Consider the following 18,936-nt stretch of genomic DNA (forward strand, 5'->3'; position numbering starts at 1 on the left):
CTAATATTTGCCAAATTTTAGCTAATTCCCAACCAATACATAGTAAAATAATGTTCAAGAGTATATTCCTATCTACAAAGCTAGGGTATTATAAAGCAAGTTCGTAGCAAATCTATAGCTAAAGTTTGAATATGAAATTTAGGAATTTACTGCTTTTCATGAACATTCTTTATCTTTTACATACATACACATTTGAATGGAGAAAAAACAGAGATTAGAGGACCACAAATCTTCCTTAACGAAAGATGAAAATAGAAATTCAAGGCTACCAAACCTGAAAATTAAATCATTATTATCAAATAAATTTTATGTTTGTAAGTACTTTGAAAGTGACATAGATTACTACGGAAATAAAATTAAGTACTTTCGACACTTCATAAACTAGTTCTCTAGAGTTTGTAGCTCGTGGAACTGTATCAATCATATGTTTAAAAATTAGAGTAATCAAGGTTGTGGCAAGTCCCTCACGGTACGATTCAAGTGTAGTGGTCTAATTTAGATCAAAGCCCCTCTCGGTACGATTTAAGTGTAATGGTCTAATTTAGACAGTAGTATTAATAAGTTGTAGATTGTAAACGCTAATTTAGACCGAAGTCCCTCTTTAGATTGAAAATTAAATATGAAATAAGATATAATATAATTCAAGTTTTGATGAAATATTCTAATTTACTTTTTATGATATTTGCTTGCTTTTCTTGCAAAATATTCAAATTTGAAGACGGGATAAATTTTTCTTTGCAATATGTACAGCTTTCTTACTCTGTAACAATAAATTATCATTTTGAAACTGTAAGGTTCAAGAAGTTTAGTCTCTCTAAGGTTCGGAATTGAAAATTAGTCCCTTAAATTAAAGCATATTATTAGTTTAGTTAGTCTTCCTATCGAAATATTTTGTTTGGAAGTATACATCAAAACAATTTAAAGACCTGTATTTTAATTTGAATAGTTTTTAATTTGCTTCATCAAGACAAACATATGACTTTTAAAATTGTGGTTCGAAATCAAGAAAAATGACTAAAGCTATTGACATTGTCTTAAAAAACGACTAAATTGCTATTTTGAAAATTTAATTAGCAAAATTCACCGACCCTTACAAAGTTACAATTTCAAGTATTAAAATTTGAATTTAGTCACTCTACAAATTCATGTTATTCTTCTATACCTCCTTTCATTTTAAAAGCTCCCTTCAACCTCTTTACACCTACTCTCTAAGTAAAAATTAAATTCAATCCTCCCTTCACATTTACCTTGTCTTTCAACCTCTTATCACCTACTCTACTTATAACCTCCCTTGACATTAAATGTATCTATCTAGCTCTCTTCATGTATTCCATTAACACAAAGTTACCTTCAAAATCCTTTTACACTATAAAAAGTCCATTCAACATTTCATGTTAACGATAAATTCCTTTCAAATTGATCTCTTTTGAGTTTCCTACAAACAAGCTCCCTTCGTTCTATCTCTCTCACTCCACTCTACTTAGCTCATTTCATTTCAGTTGTCATATATCCAGAATGAGACAGCTCTTCTTATTCGAACTTCAATATTGATTGGTCCTTCTTTTAACAAATGACTATAATATAATATTGGCACAACAGTGACTCACGGCTATATTATGAATACACGATATATACCAATAATCCTTTCGAAATTGTTTACTGTTCATGGCCCTAGCCACCTAACTTCTGACTAATTGACTGTACAGGGTTGAGAGAAGTTTGATGGCCAGAGTCGTGAATCGTGAACATTTCCTCCCAAACATGTCCATCATACATGATTTTGATCACCATACTTCAAAATAAAGGGCCCACAAGCCTAATAGAAGTTTGATGACCACAATCAATGTATGACAAACATACTTAGAAAGGTTATTAGTGATATGCCATGTATTTTATTGTGGGTCATGGCTGTGCCAATAATCACTTGTAGTCCTATCCATGCCAAAATTAAACGTTTAAAAATAAAGTTACATTTTAGTTGAATGGATTAAATTTGAATTTTGTATCTCACTTGTTAGCATCATGAAAAATCTCCAACATGGTTTGTTCCATTGGACTATACATAGGTGGGAAACCAAAACTTTTTTGTTTCCCAAACTAGTTTTTCTTATAATGAAGGACTTAACATCATTTTTTTCTCATTTGCATTTAGGTAACTCGTTTTACATAACATCTCTTTTTCTGGTTTTGTATTACTTCTCTTGAATGAGTAGGTTGAATCATTGTCAAATGACGGTAGATAGTTCCTTTCTATTTATAAGAATTTTTTGCTAATCAATTTAGTTATATTGAAGTCATTGAGTTGTTTAAGCAATCTTTTCTTTTGTTCAAGTATTGTGAAACATCCAAACTTGCATGTAAACTATGCTAGGGAGTATTAGACATGACAAGAAGCATTTTCAGTGATTCTTATTTTGACTTCTTTGCTATTTTATGATTATTTTACTTTCAGTTTTTATATGTTTGAACATTTGCTGAAAATCTAGATGGAAATTGGTGAATGATATATTTTAACCATTGTTCTTGTTATGTTTAAATAATTTACATTATGTTTATGTTTCTATGTGGGCTCATACGAAATCTTTGTTATGCATTCATGGTTGACTAAAAGGTAAGGACTCTTTTCTCTACCCGATTTGAATTGATTTATAGTTAGTTGTTTTCATTATTACTTTCTTATCTTGAAGTATATATGTTTGATAATGGGATAAAAACATTGAAGTACATCGATAATATATTTATTTATTAGGTTCTTATATGAAATTTTAGTCTCACAAACTTGTTTTGTGCTTTCAAAATTTAGTATATATGTTGCTTGTGTTCAATAAAACTATTCTTACTTTAACTAATTAAAAAAATACTCTCAATATTATATTTGTGTCAGCTATAGCCGGAAGCCACGGCAAGGGTTCATTAATGTGTAAAATCAACACTTGGCTGTTCATAAGGTTCACTAATGATTTCACCAGTTCCTTTTGATTGAAAATTAACACTGTCTTTTCAAGCCAGTCAATATTGATTTGGATGAATTATGTAGTTTTTAGGCAGAGAAACTTATGTTGGAGATAGAGGAAAACAAAGAGGTAATTTTCTTTAGGTCATGCTATTATTTGTAGTATAATCTTCTCGCATCCTTTTACGGTATTCAACTTTTTGTCCTGCCAAAATAAACAATATAATGCATGCTTCAGCAGTGGTAAGCTATAAGATAGTCACAGGTCATTAGTTGAGCTGGAACAGAAATTAAGCAACAATTATAAATAACCAAGAGTAAGAACTGATTCAGTACCTAAATATTCAACAAGCTATTACTAACACTCTTAATCAAAAGGGCAGCATCCAACTGTTATACTAACATTCCAAATCAAAAGTTGGTTGTACAAAACTGATATCATACATGTAAGCTAGTAATATCCAAATAACTATGTTGAATGGATTGAGAAGACAATTTTGAATATATGCCAGAAAAAACTCCAAAGTCCCAAGTTAATCCATACTTCACATGTGTTACAGCAAAAACAGACTAGGTAATCAAGCTTCAAATGAGCCTCCAATAATAGTGTTTCAAGGTGCAGTGCAAGGTCTGAGAAATAGGGTAATCTAATAGATGGGGAAGGAAGATAAAATAGATAGCAACACAAGCAACATGCAGAAAACATAATCTCATAAGGCCATGGATTTCAAAAACTACAGATAAATCTCCACCCTTTAAATCAGAAATTGAAATTTTTTATACAAAGACATGGGAATGAATACTAACACCTCAAAGCAAAAGCTAATGTTTCTATTAATGTTGCCCTTCATGTTGCTCTGCTACATCAGCTAGCAACATTAACAGAAATTAAAATTTTAAATAGAAAAAACAATACTAACACCTTATAAAGAAAATGCCAATGTTGTGCTGCTACAGCACCTAGCAACATTAACAGAAATTGAGATTTTTAAACAAAAACATAGGAATGAATTGAGATTTTTATAAAAATTGATGACAGGCACTACACAATTGCACAGACAAGCACATAAGCAACAGTCAAATAACTCATTTGAGAAGTGAGAATTGGGTACCGTTGGTTTAAATTTGGGATAGGTTTGAAGGTTAGCAAAAGATCCCCTATATCAGAGTTGCAACATTGTCAACAAGCATAGACTACAACAACCAGACCCTATTGTAGCATACAACACAAAACAACCATTCATCAGGCACATATAAATCTAACACCATAGCTGCAATAGAACCAAAATCCTGCATAATTAGAACAAATTAGGCCCCACCCACACGATATAGCAAAGACGGAAAAAAACTAAGTAACAACAATATAAAATGCTATAACACGTTCAATATTTCAATTCAATCACAAGCATGCTTAAAACATTGTATTCTATAATTGTGCTCGTGATTTTCGGATATCAAACCATTAATTGATTTGAATCGTTAATCTTTGAACTCTCGATTTTTATTCGTGGGAAGGGAAAAAATGAGTAAAAACCCTCATCGAGACTTTGGATTCGGGGGTTGGTTACGCGAAGGGAAGGTGCTAGCACCCTAAGCGTCTACGGTATTCCGTAGGAACCTCTTACCTAATTTATCTTGTGCTAAATTCATTGCTTATTTGAAAATTATTACCTAAAAATCTAAGTGAAAGAATGGGGGAAGAAGAAGTATGTTTTTGGTTATTTTTATTTGATTTGGAAGGATAAAAATCCTATGCCTACATACCCTTTAAGAAAAGGGATCAAAACCAATGTAGTTCACCTGAAAAGTTTCTTTTTGGTGGGTTGGTTGATTTTAGATTTTTAGAAAATGGTTTCAAGAAGGGATAAGAGGCCTCAAGGCATGAGATAAAATAAGGTGAGGTTGTCGAATTTTAATTACAAAGAAATCAAGTCTATTATGAATATTAATTCAATTAAGCATTTGATTAAGAAAAATAAAAGGAAAAGCAACTTGGGTTACAAGCCAAGGTTTATTAAGAAAATATTTTTGGAGTTTTGCATGTTTTTGTTGTTTTTGAATAATAAATGAAAATTAAACTAACGGAGCAATAAAAATAAAAGCGCGTGGATTTTTGTAGTGACGTTGGATCACCACAAAATCCCTAATCTAATTTTTTTTGCATTTTTTGGATATATCTAAGGCGGTAAGGAAATAAAAGGACACACACACCCACACACTTTTCTCATTTATATTTACATTGGACCTAAATACATTCTAATTGCTGGAAAATAAATAACAATAATTAAAATGCTAAATAGAAATAAAATAAAAATGTAAAAATGCTAAAAAGAAATAAAAATGCAAGAAAATAAAAGAAATGGGCTACCGAAGGGACAAAATTCCGAAGGGACTTTTCCGAAGGGACTTATTCCGAAGGGACAGAAAAAAAAGGGAGAAGAAAAGAATAGCTCGTTAACACAAGCTAAATAGGGAGAAGAGAGAAAAGTTCTTTGACAACTCAAGAGAACTTTTTGGTGTGTCAAATTGTGTGAAATGAGGGCTCTATTTATAGGTGAGGAGGTTGATGAAAAAAGGAAAAATGGTTTAATGGAAATGAAGGACAATTATGGTGAATTTTGAAAAAGGAATGTTAAAGTTGACACTTGACTTGAAATTTTTTTTAGACCTTGTACATTTTATTTTGGACCTATTGACACTTTGTTTTTTTTTTGACACTAATTAATTAAAAAGAAATAAAATAAATCTAATACGAAATAAAATAAAATAAATCTAATACGAAATAAAATAAAACAAATTAAACTAAAAGATGGAAAATAAAAATTATTAAGTATAAAAAAGTAACTAATCTTAAAATTAAAATTAATAAAAGATGGAAAGAAAATAAAAAGAGAAAAGAGAGTCCGACTCGGAATCAAAAATGAGGTACTTCAAAGTAACCTCTTTGCCAAAATTTCGTCTGAAACGACGAAAATTCCCGACTTTAAAAATACAAATAAAATGGGTAAGAATAGAGAAAAGTGGTCAAAATTTGGGGTATGACAGATGCCCCTATTTAAGTTTCTCCGTCACGGAGATTTAAAAAAAATGAAAATTTTAAATCAACGGGTCGAAGAGACTTAAATACTAAGTACACCAATTTTTGACCAGTTGAAATGCTGAGAATGCAATGCTTATGAATATACTGGTATGAATGTCTGCGATGCAAGTATGAATGCAAGGACGACAAAAATACATTGACTGGGGAAAAAACTGATAGATATCACTGGGGAGGAAATATTATTTTATTACCGTTACTGTGGTAAAGACGAACATACGAAATGAAATACTGTCTATTACCTTTACTGGGGTAACGAGCAACATAGGAAAGGAAAAACCGTCAGTTACCTTTACAGGGGTAACGACCCACATACGAAACGAAATACCGTCAATTACCTTTACTGGGGTAAAAACCAACGTACGAAAGGAAATACCGTCAATTACCTTTACTGGGTAACGACCAACATACGAAAAGAAAATACTGTCAATTACCTTTACTGGGGTAAAGACCAACATACAGAAGGAAATACCGTCAATTACCTCATCACGGGTAACGACCAACATAGAAAAAGGAAATACCGTTAGTTACCTCAACACGGGTAACGACCAACATTTAAAAAGGAAATACTGTCAATTACCTTTATTGGAGTAAAGACCAACATATGGAAGGAAATACCGTCAGTTACCTCAACACGGGTAACGACCAACATACGAAAGGGAAATACTGTCAATTACCTTTATTGGAGTAAAGACCAACATATGGAAGGAAATACCGCCAGTTACCTCAACACGGGTAACGACCAACATACGAAAGGGAAATACTGTCAATTACCTTTACTCGGGTAAAGACCAACATATGGAAGGAAATACCGTCAATTACCTCAACACGGGTAACGACCAAAATACGAAAGAGAAGATACTGTCAATTACCTCAACACGGATAACGACCAACATAAGAAAAGGAAATACCGTCAGTTACCTCAACACGGGTAACGACCAAAATACGAAAGAGAAGATACCGTCAATTACCTCAACACGGATAACGACCAACATACGAAAAGGAAATACTGTCAGTTACCTCATCACGGATAACGACCAACTTACGAAAAGGAAATACCGTCAGTTACCTCAACACGGGTAACGACCAAAATACGAAAGAGAAGATACCGTCAATTACCTCAACACGGATAACGACCAACATACGAAAAGGAAATACTGTCAGTTACCTCAACACGGATAACGACCAACTTACGAAAAGGAAATACCGTCAGTTACCTCAACACGGGTAACGACCAACTTACGAAAAGAAAATACTGTCAGTTACCTTTACTGAGATAACGGCCAACATATGAAAAGAAAATACTGTCAATTACCTCAACACGGGTAACGACCAACAAAAAGGGAGATACGAAATACCGTCAGTTACCTCATCACGGATAACGACCAACATAGAAAAAGGAAATACCGTCAGTTACCTCAACTCGGATAACGACCAAGATACAAAAAGGAAATACGGTCAATTACCTCAACTCGGGTAACGACCAACATACAAAAAGGAAATACCGTTAGTTACCTCAACTCGGGTAACGACCAACATACAAAAAGGAATACTGTCAGTTACCTCAACTCGGATAACGACCAACATACAAAAAGGAAATACCGTCAGTTACCTCAACTCGGGTAACGACCAACATAGATAAAAGGCACATGCTTTCGGTACAAGGATAGCTCACATAAGGTACTAGGGAGCCGAAATATATTGATACAAAGACTATTGGATGGGACCTGCCCCTTGAAATAAACTCAATTGGTAACATTCCTGAATCAGACACATTGGGTATGACACTTTTACGAGGTACACTGGAATAAGACACTAGGTAATAATGCAACCATGCATGAATGATATTTGTATGCATGCTATGTATGCATGAATGAATGAACATGTACGAGACACATATAACAGTACAACGGAAGACTTTTGAGACAAGATTTGGACAGGTCCTAAAAGGAAGTAGCCCGGCATCGCAGCACAAACACTTGAGAATCTTCAACGGGGATACCAATACAGGAGGTGAGTCAAACACTGACGGGGTAAATCCGTCCAAACAAAACATTAGTGGGGTAAAGCTCAAAATCAAACCCCTGATAGGAGAACAAACCAATAATCAAACTAATGATAGGGATACAACCCAATAATCAAACCAATGATAGGGATACAACCCAATAATCAAACTGCTGATGGGGATACGAACCAACAGTCACCCAACTGATGGGGTAAAATCCATATTCAAACTACTGATGGGATACGACCCATATCCAAACCAACTTACAGGGTAAAACCCCATATCCAAACCAACCGGTGGGGTAAGGCCCTAAGAAACAAACACTGGAGGGGTAACAACTCCACAATCAAAACCAACGGCAGGGTCACGCCTTATAACCATACCACTGAAGAGGTAACAAAACGTTAATCCAACCACTGACCGGGTAACTGCCCACTAATCATACCGCTAAAGGGGTATCGGCCCATCCATCATATCACCGAAGAGGTAACAAAGGTAACAAACCATTTACTCAACCACTGAAGGGGTACCTGCCCACTAATCAAAACCAACGGCGGGGTCACGCCTTAACTGAAGAGGTAACAACACGTTGATTCAACCACCGAAGGGACAACTGCCCACTAATCATACCGCTAAAGGGGTAACGACCCATCAATCATACCACTGAAGAGGTAACAAATCAGTAATTCAACCACTGAAGGGGTAACAAACCGTTAATTCAACCACTGAAGGGGTAACTGCCCATTAATCATACCGCAAAAAGGGTAAACGGCCCAATGAACACAGCACTGATGGGAGATACGACCCAATAATCAAAGCACTGATGGGGATACGACCCAATATAATGTCTCAGTTGATGGTTAAGTAATCATTCCTTGGGGATAAAGCTCACCGATTCGAAACCCGGCAGAAGTTGCCAACCCATCAATCAAAGCACAGTCAAAGGTCGCCATTTAAACAAAGCACAAGCAAAAATCGCCATTTAAACAAGGCACAAGCAAAAATCGCCATTGAAACAAACCATTGGCAGGTGTTGCCCTTGAAACAAACCATTGGCAGGTCGTCATTTCTCGGGGTGAAACTCATCAATCAATCATTATGGCAGAAGTCGCCATTTATTCAAACCACCGGTAGAAATCACCATCTATCAAAGCACAGGCAAAAGTCGCCATTTCTCGGGATGAAACCCATCAATCAATCATTATGGCAGAAGTCGCCATTTATAAATCAGTACAAAGTGATTCTTCCAGTCGACCCACTTGAGCTGTGATGCCTCTGTCTTTTTCATTCATTTTTTGTATTTTTTGTATTTTTTTATTTTATTTTTAAAATCCCTAACTTTTGCCTGGACCGCCCTTTCGGGTTTTCAATCCACCGGGAATAAATCTTTTTTTGTATGCCCCTAATTTTTGCCTGGACCGCCCTTTCGGGTTTTCAGTCCACCAGGACGCTCATTTTTGGCTTAAGCCGCCCTTTCGGGTTTTCGACTTAGCGAGCTTTTTTTTTTTTTTTTTTTTTGTATATATTTGTTTTTTGACAGAGGTCATCTCACAACTTTTGGTCATGCTTACCTTGTAGAGTTTAACTGTACTTGAGACGGATGTTGATGTATGCTTCACCTACTCATAAGTTCGAAGAAGATGTACCTGTTGTTTATGCTTTTCAGAAGACATGAAAAAAGTTTTTAAAAGTTTCTTTTTTGCTTTACGTATTAACATCAAAAATAGAAGAGAAATTTACAAAACAGAATAAATGAGAATTTCAAATAAATGGACATAGGCTCAAATTAATGTAAATGGAGTGGTGGCCTGCCAAAGGCGTGGCTCCACGGATTTTAAAAAAAGAGTTTGGAAAATGGTAATTATATGGAAAAGGTACATTGAACACAATAACTACTGTTTCCTCTACCGACTTTGAATTCCACTGTTCTGAGTCTTTGATTTGCAGACGCTTCAGATCGGAAGCCCTTTAACAGCTAAGATACCCCAGATGAATCATATATGATTTGGTGCAATTACCTTGCAATGAGCCGGAGGTCTTTTGTCAGCTGAAATGCCCCAAGTGAGTCATGTCCGACCAGATGCAATTACTTTGTCATGATCCTTAACTTTTGCATAGATTGCCCTTGCGGGTTTCAACCTATCAGGATAATCATTTTTTTATAAATGTCTCTAACTTTTGCATGGACCGCCCTTTCGGGTTTTCAGTCCATCGAGACGCTCTTTTTTGCCTAAGCCGCTTTTTCAGGTTTGCGACTTATCGAGCTTTTTCATTTTAACAAAGTATTTCTTGACTGCATCGGTATTTACAGGACATACAAGTTTACCACCATTCTTTGTAATTTGGCATCCATTTGCCCCTAGAATTGGGTAACATATTTTTAAGCACAAAGCCACTTTCTTGACATTCACGGGGACGAGCCTTCTTTGTCGAATACTTGCTTTATCCTCTTGATATGACTGTCCATGGCACCCGACAATAACACTTTTAAGTTCAATCAATCTTGGCTTTCTTTGGAACTTCCGTTGACAGGACTTTGACCTTCATGTGGCACAGTGCCTTTACATTGAATACTGAGGGATGGCGGGGGGGCTGCCCCTGTTGAAATGTGCATGAAGTACAATATCCCTGCAAGGCAGATGGTAGCATCTCGTGCCAATCTTTGTACATGAAAGTCCTCTTCTGGACATTCTTTCTTCATATTTGCAGCTACGACGGCCAAGATGCCCCAATATGCGAGAAACCTCAGTGGAAACTTCTTCATCATCCTCTTCTTTAGCCCCAGATACAAGGAACTCAAAGTCGAGAAAGAGTACAAGGTTTAAGTGTTCAACGGGTTTATTAATGCATGAGTTGATTATTGATATAAACATTATGATTATGCAGATATGTGAAAATGGTTAAAGGAAAAGATTTTTTTTGGTTTTTTGTATTACCATTTTTCCAGAAAAAGCACAAAATAAAAACGAGGTCGGGATCAAGACGACCTTTCATTAATGATGAAAATACATAAAGCAAAAAGCCCTAAACAAATTCACTCTCGCCTCGGGTGGGACGGAAGGATTTTTTTTTTTTTTTTTGAAAAACATAAAGCAACAAACAAACATACTAATTGAACAAATGAGTAGTAGAAATAAACATCAGCAAAGACCCAATTGTAGCTAAACATTCCATGTATCAACATTAGGCTTCAAGATCCGATAGCGGATTAACTTGCATGTCTGCGTTCAATCTTAGAAGCGTAAGACCTTATCTTGGATCAACTTCTGAACTTCATTCCTAAAAGCAAAACAGCGCTCAATATCATGACCAGGTGCCCCTTGATGGAAGACACAAGAGAGGTCGGGCCTATACCCAGTTGGCAATTTCTCAGGCATACGAGGAGGCGGTCTGGTCTGGACAAGCTTCCTCCTAAGCAAATCGGGAAACAACACTGCATATTTCATGGGGATCGAATCAAATTGTGGTTGTCCCGAAGCTCGTTGTCGAGGTTGTTGTTGATATTGCTGAAATTGGGATTGATAGCCCGGATCTTGAACAACATTGGTGATGGACCTAAGAGTGGCAATAGAGTGAGAAGACATATGTTGTTGTTGAAGTAGCACTTTTATATCAGGGTCATCGAAGGACCAGACATTATTTTCAATCAACTTCTGAACTTCTTCCTTCAAAGGATAGCACTGCTCAGTGTCATGACCTGGCGCCCCTTGATGGAATACACAGTTGAGGTCAGGGCGATACCAAGGTGGCAGCGGATTCGGCATCTGAGGAGGTGGCAGGGTTTGAACAAGGTTCTTCTTAAGCAAAATGGGAAGCAAATCCGCATATTTCACCGGAATTGGGTCACACTGAGATGCTTTTCGGACCTGATTTTGAGGAATAAGCGACTGAGAACCCTGTTGTCGAGGCCGTTTCATGCATGTTGGCTGACATAGTAGCTGAGGCCTTTGCTGAACAAGCGGTGGATCCTTTGTAGCCATCAATGAAGATACTAGGCTAGTTAACTTCTCTACCTCAGCCCGAAGTGTTGTTACCTCTCCACGAAGCTCGTGGACCTCTTGCTCAAGTCGATCCATTTTTCCTGTTTGCACGAGTGTCTGCATATGCGAGCCGAACTTGGATGAAGACATTGAACGACTTTACTGATGGATTGACCTTTTGCTGGTAGAAACAAAATATGAGATACAGACTAGAAATATGAATGCAAAGATGATGATTTTTTTTTTTTGAAGGACTTATCAAAGTTAATTTTTAAACATGGTAGAGAAACATGGTTTCATTTGAAAATTGTGAAGATATTGCAAAAGGTCCTTTTTCAAAAGGTAAGAACGAAACCAAGGAAAAAGTACAAAAGCTAAAGCTCAGTTAAGATTTTTGAAGTTGTATCTCTTGGTGTTCACTCGTACAAGGTCCATATCCATAATGTTTGCAAAAAACTTGTCTAAGTCCTTCAATTTTTGATGGAAAAATATATTTATTAATGAATGCATGTATGCATGTTTATACTAAAGTTCATTGAATACATGAGGAGGTTAAGTTCTACAATGTTGGAGTCGAGGGTAACAACGCCACTTGGTAAGGACTATGGTTTCAAATGTACCTGTATCACGGGTTCTACCAAGTTCCCAAATTACAACTTCCCTTATGAACATATCGGTGTATAGGACCGCTCCTAGTCCAATAACAATCATAAGTAAGTCTAGTTTGAGTGTAGTATCGCGTGTCGACCAAAGTCAAGACTGCTCTTGGTTTAGCCACCGCACTACGTCCTAAAAAGAGGCCAAGATGGGTTAAGGGTGATCTAAAGGTCCTTAACGTTTAACGGACTTCAAAAATAATAACGCCAATCACGACTGCTCATGACGACATATTATTACTTTTGAAAGACCTACGTTGAGTGGAGTTACATCACGTGTACACATATCGCAGGACCGCTCCTGGTATGGCACTATGATCGTACTCCGTCCTATCTTATGTTTCACTCAAGCCCGGGTGTAGGACTTATCTCACCACTCACGTAACACGGTATGTAAGCAAATATGTACAAAGCATAAACAAATAGTACAACACAAAATAAATAAAATAAGGTGGGTTTAACCCGCGTAGAATTTAAGTCCCCAGTGAAGTCGCCATTTCTGTGCTCGTGATTTTCGGATATCAAACCATTAATTGATTTGAATCGTTAATCTTTGAACTCTCGATTTTTATTCGTGGGAAGGGAAAAAATGAGTAAAAACCCTCATCGAGACTTTGGATTCGGGGGTTGGTTACGCGAAGGGAAGGTGCTAGCACCCTAAGCGTCTACGGTATTCCGTAGGAACCTCTTACCTAATTTATCTTGTGCTAAATTCATTGCTTATTTGAAAATTATTACCTAAAAATCTAAGTGAAAGAATGGGGGAAGAAGAAGTATGTTTTTGGTTATTTTTATTTGATTTGGAAGGATAAAAATCCTATGCCTACATACCCTTTAAGAAAAGGGATCAAAACCAATGTAGTTCACCTGAAAAGTTTCTTTTTGGTGGGTTGGTTGATTTTAGATTTTTAGAAAATGGTTTCAAGAAGGGATAAGAGGCCTCAAGGCATGAGATAAAATAAGGTGAGGTTGTCGAATTTTAATTACAAAGAAATCAAGTCTATTATGAATATTAATTCAATTAAGCATTTGATTAAGAAAAATAAAAGGAAAAGCAACTTGGGTTACAAGCCAAGGTTTATTAAGAAAATATTTTTGGAGTTTTGCATGTTTTTGTTGTTTTTGAATAATAAATGAAAATTAAACTAACGGAGCAATAAAAATAAAAGCGCGTGGATTTTTGTAGTGACGTTGGATCACCACAAAATCCCTAATCTAATTTTTTTTGCATTTTTTGGATATATCTAAGGCGGTAAGGAAATAAAAGGACACACACACCCACACACTTTTCTCATTTATATTTACATTGGACCTAAATACATTCTAATTGCTGGAAAATAAATAACAATAATTAAAATGCTAAATAGAAATAAAATAAAAATGTAAAAATGCTAAAAAGAAATAAAAATGCAAGAAAATAAAAGAAATGGGCTACCGAAGGGACAAAATTCCGAAGGGACTTTTCCGAAGGGACTTATTCCGAAGGGACAGAAAAAAAAGGGAGAAGAAAAGAATAGCTCGTTAACACAAGCTAAATAGGGAGAAGAGAGAAAAGTTCTTTGACAACTCAAGAGAACTTTTTGGTGTGTCAAATTGTGTGAAATGAGGGCTCTATTTATAGGTGAGGAGGTTGATGAAAAAAGGAAAAATGGTTTAATGGAAATGAAGGACAATTATGGTGAATTTTGAAAAAGGAATGTTAAAGTTGACACTTGACTTGAAATTTTTTTTAGACCTTGTACATTTTATTTTGGACCTATTGACACTTTGTTTTTTTTTTGACACTAATTAATTAAAAAGAAATAAAATAAATCTAATACGAAATAAAATAAAATAAATCTAATACGAAATAAAATAAAACAAATTAAACTAAAAGATGGAAAATAAAAATTATTAAGTATAAAAAAAGTAACTAATCTTAAAATTAAAATTAATAAAAGATGGAAAGAAAATAAAAAGAGAAAAGAGAGTCCGACTCGGAATCAAAAATGAGGTACTTCAAAGTAACCTCTTTGCCAAAATTTCGTCTGAAACGACGAAAATTCCCGACTTTAAAAATACAAATAAAATGGGTAAGAATAGAGAAAAGTGGTCAAAATTTGGGGTATGACAATAATCATAAGAGGGTACCCCTGTTGTGCTTGAATTTTTGTTGCTTGTCTTTGTAAACAAAGAATAGTTGCAAGAAAGTTTCACAATTGAAAATATAATAATACACTAGTACTTTACTTATTTAGAATTACAAAATAGGACTTCTTCAATTGGTTATTATGTATAACATCTTCGTTCACCACACCATATCAATCCGATATTACTGGGATGTTCCTTTCTATCTTTTCCTCATTCCCTATCAATATCCTATAATTTTGCTTTTGTACCATCGAGGAACAAATATCCATTTCTTCAACCCTAAGTTTCCAACAATTTAGTTAAGATCGAATCTAAAATTTACACATAATCGCATTCCGAACAAACAAATCCGTTCGTTTTGCAAAATCGAAACACATTTAAAGAGCATAGATGCAGGAGAATCACATTGATGAGATTAGATTAGTAAATAAAATTTGGTTCACTCATTTGATCAGACAAAAATCAAGCATTGTACCATAAAGGTTGATTGAAGCATTTTATCAAACAGAATACAAGCATTGAGTCATAAAGTTTGGTTGCAGCATTTTATCAAACACAAAACAAGCATTCTACCATGAAGCATAACAAAGGCAAAATCAAAATAATAACCAACACAATACAAAACTCACACTTCATACAAATGCTTCCATAGTTCTTATAGCAATTTTTTCAACCCTCCTTATGTTCCAAAATGAGTCAACAAATGCTTCCAAGAAAATGCATGTGATTGCATTGAGATGCACTTTAATTTAGCTGCATCTATATTGTATGGATTGGTGCTTTCCCTTACACAACTAGCTTTCAAGAAGGTTGTGAAAAGGGAAAATTTTAGAAGTGTCATGGATATGATAATATATCAACAACTGGTAGCTACTTGTGTGACTCTAATTGGACTTTTTGCAAGTGGAGAGTGGAAGGATATCAAAATGGAAATGGAGGAGTATGAAATGGGGAAAGCTTCTTATGTGCTTGTTCTCACTTTCATAGCCATAACTTGGCAAATCTTCAATATTGGTGGTGTTGGACTACTTTTTGAGGTTTCTTCCCTATTTTCTAATGCTATAAGTTTTCTAGGTATGCTTATAGTTCATATATTAGGTGCGGTATTCTTTCAAGACCAAATGCATGGGATTAAGGCCATTTCTATGGTACTAGCTGCTTGGGGATTTATATCTTATATGTATCAACAATATTTTGATGAGAGAAACACTCCTCACATAGGCAAAGATTCTTCAACTTTAGAAGGGTGATAGAAGGAGGTGATTGTAAATTTAGTTGTATTTTGTAATCAATACACAATTAAAATAGTAATTGGAGTGAAAGGTTTCTCTATTTATATATGGTTTGAACTCACACTAATAAAATACTTATGAGAATTGCTGTTCCCACATGTTGTTTGGCTGTGCCACACGAGTAAAATATAAAAATGCTCTTCGGCAGTTTGCTACCGAAGTTTTTAGGCAACCGGCGGCAGTTAACTGCCGAGGAAATCTGAACTTAAACAATTTCGGTAGTTAACTGCCGAGGAAATCTTCATCTAAAAAACATTTCAAAATCATTCTAACAGTATTTTTACACAAAGTTTTAAAATTCATCATAACAGTTCAAATAACAAATAAATATTGGTGCAAATGCACAACTTAATTAAACCAACATTTTTGTACATTAAACAAAGTAAAAAAAGCCCATGAAATTAAAAATAATGTCATCAAAGTAGAAATATACAAATATACATAACTCAATGTCATCAAAAGACTAAAACTAAAAAATAAGTCCTAAAAAAGGAAAATAGTACTACTGGTCCTGATCCTGATGATGGTGCCTCCTCCTCGGCCTCTGGGCTCTCCTCCTGGTCAAAATCGGCGCGATCTGCTCCCTCATATGGGTCATGGCCTCATACCACTGCTGAGGGGTCATGCTCATGACCTCCTCCTGGCCTAACTGCGCATCAGCGTAGGCAACAGCGCCACTAACCATGTCATAGGTGTCAGGCGAGCTTCTCGCCTCATACCGCTGCCACTGCTCTGCAATGATCTGCTCTTCATTTGCAGGCCTCGGAAGATCTCCTGGAATAGGTGGCAAGATCTGAGGGTGAGACACCCTAGTGTACCACATGACATAGCCATCCGTCACCCGCCATGTATCCTCTCATGCCTGCTCACCCCGAGCGTCCGCCTTAAGCGTGTGAGTGCGGAAGTCGACGAACATCTGCACAATGGAAGGCGGGGGGAGGTCCCTAACATCAGTCGGATGTCTGGGGATGGTCTGCACGTATCCATACTGCCTAAAAACTCTCTCGGGCAAGTGACGGTACACCCTACGGACGCCGCACATAATCCATCCAGAATACCAGAAAACCTCCTCGAAGTCCTGGATCTCTCTGTGCTCCTCGTACGGCCTCCAACATACATCATCTAACTGTATACGATCGAGCAGTGACCGATACGTGATCCCTCCCCATGACCCTTCTGGACCTTCCACCTCGCTGCAACCGGATAGTTTTCAAGGTAGTCAGTGTTGAGATCAACACTGAAAAACCCTGGAAAATGCGCCAAAAACCATGCCTGCACAAACCAAACAAATAACATTTATAAATTATTACGCACGGAAAAATATAACAAAAAATTAAAAGTTCACAAAAAAATAAAGTTAACATAAATATAAAATTTCAGTTTTCTTACAGTAAGCAGTGTCACGCTCCCCCCTACATGCATCCGCCAACTCGCCGTATAGGTAGGCGAGGGTCATAGCTCCCCAGGAATAATTACGCATCCCTGCGTAGCCGTCCGCCATGGTCGTCAAATATATCAGCTCGATGCGCTTGTTGCTTCTATCGCCAAACAACAAGCATCCGACCAAGTACCGAAGGTAACACCGGACACAGTATGTCCTGACCCTCTCCAGCTCCTCAACCTCCTCAGGATCCTCCGTACCCTCCAATACGTTGGCCCTACCAAGGTACGAGGTATAGAAGTCCCTCAGCCTGGGGTAGCTAATGTACCCACCGTACTCCTGGTTGCAGATCTTCTCAGCCTCATGCTGGGCCACACCCAGATACGTCATCAGCAGTGCCGCTCCCTCATGCTTGGGCACCTTCTTCCCATGGTCCAACATCCGCCCCTCAATAGGAAGATGCGTGAGACATGTGACATCATCCAATGTCACAGTCATCTCCCCCATCGGCATGTGGAAGGTGCTGGTCTCCGGATGCCACCTCTCGCATAAAGTAAGCAGCAGGGCATGAGGCACGGTGGAGTACCCCAAGTAGACCAAGTCATGTAGCCCGCTCTGCTGAAGCGCATCCCAAAACCAATTCTCATTCCCGTTAGGGCGTCCGAGAGTGAGACTCTTCGCCCCATGATTAATCGGTTTAAGCACGCGGGTCTTACGAACCTGAAATAATAGAAAAAAAAAATATGGATATAATAATTAAACATAAAAACACATAACAATGTATAACAGTGTATATAATAATTAAAAACACATATAAACAAAACAATTAAACATAAAAAATAGAATTAAAAAAATAAACATATAACAGTGTATATAATAATTAAAACAAACACACATTTAAAGAAAATAATTAAACATAAAGAAAAAGAATTAAAAAAAACACATATAGAGGTGGATATAATAATAAAAACAAACACACATTTAAAGAAAATATTTTAACATAAAGAAAAACCAATTAAAAAAAACACATATAAAAGTGGATATAATAATTAAACAAACACACATTTAAATTAAAGAAAATATTTTAACATAAAGAAAAAACAATTAAAAAAAATACACTTACATTATTTGAATTATACCAGAGTGGCAACGCCACATGACCGGCATAAGAGTGGAGCAAGGACAAGTCAGCCGGTCCACCAGGAAAGGGAGGGTCCGTAGGTAACACCTCCGGTGCAGCAGCTGCTGCAATGTCATCCTCGTCTCCTGCATCCTGCTCATGTGGTATATGATCCTGGTCATATCCACCATCCGTCACATCATGATGTACCTGATCCTGATAGTTCAGGTACTCCACCCTAGTCTGGTCAACAGGCTGTGACGGGTCAACAACCTGTGACTCCTCAGGCTGTGTAGCCTGAGAGCTTCCTGAGCCATCTCCC

At 36.5% G+C, this 18,936-nt stretch overlaps 1 protein-coding gene and 1 long non-coding RNA gene across 2 annotated transcripts; one reads left to right on the forward strand and one right to left on the reverse strand.

Annotated features, from left to right (window-relative positions):
- Positions 1–3,116: 3,116 nt before the first annotated feature.
- On the reverse strand, positions 3,117–4,380 carry LOC120575888 (uncharacterized). The gene is made up of 2 exons (XR_005642127.1): positions 4,066–4,380; positions 3,117–3,158 (listed from the first exon to the last, which is right to left on the reverse strand). It is a non-coding gene; the product is annotated as an uncharacterized lncRNA (long non-coding RNA).
- An 11,178-nt stretch (positions 4,381–15,558) lies between these two features.
- Positions 15,559–16,071, forward strand: LOC11435535 (probable purine permease 10). Its single transcript, XM_003620363.4, has one exon. The coding sequence runs from the start codon at positions 15,559–15,561 to the stop codon at positions 16,069–16,071; it is 513 nt and encodes a 170-aa protein (XP_003620411.1).
- The last annotated feature ends 2,865 nt before the right edge of the window (positions 16,072–18,936 follow it).

Source organism: Medicago truncatula, chromosome 6 (genome assembly GCF_003473485.1).
Source record: "Medicago truncatula cultivar Jemalong A17 chromosome 6, MtrunA17r5.0-ANR, whole genome shotgun sequence".
In the NCBI taxonomy this organism is placed as follows: Eukaryota; Viridiplantae; Streptophyta; class Magnoliopsida; order Fabales; family Fabaceae; genus Medicago; species Medicago truncatula.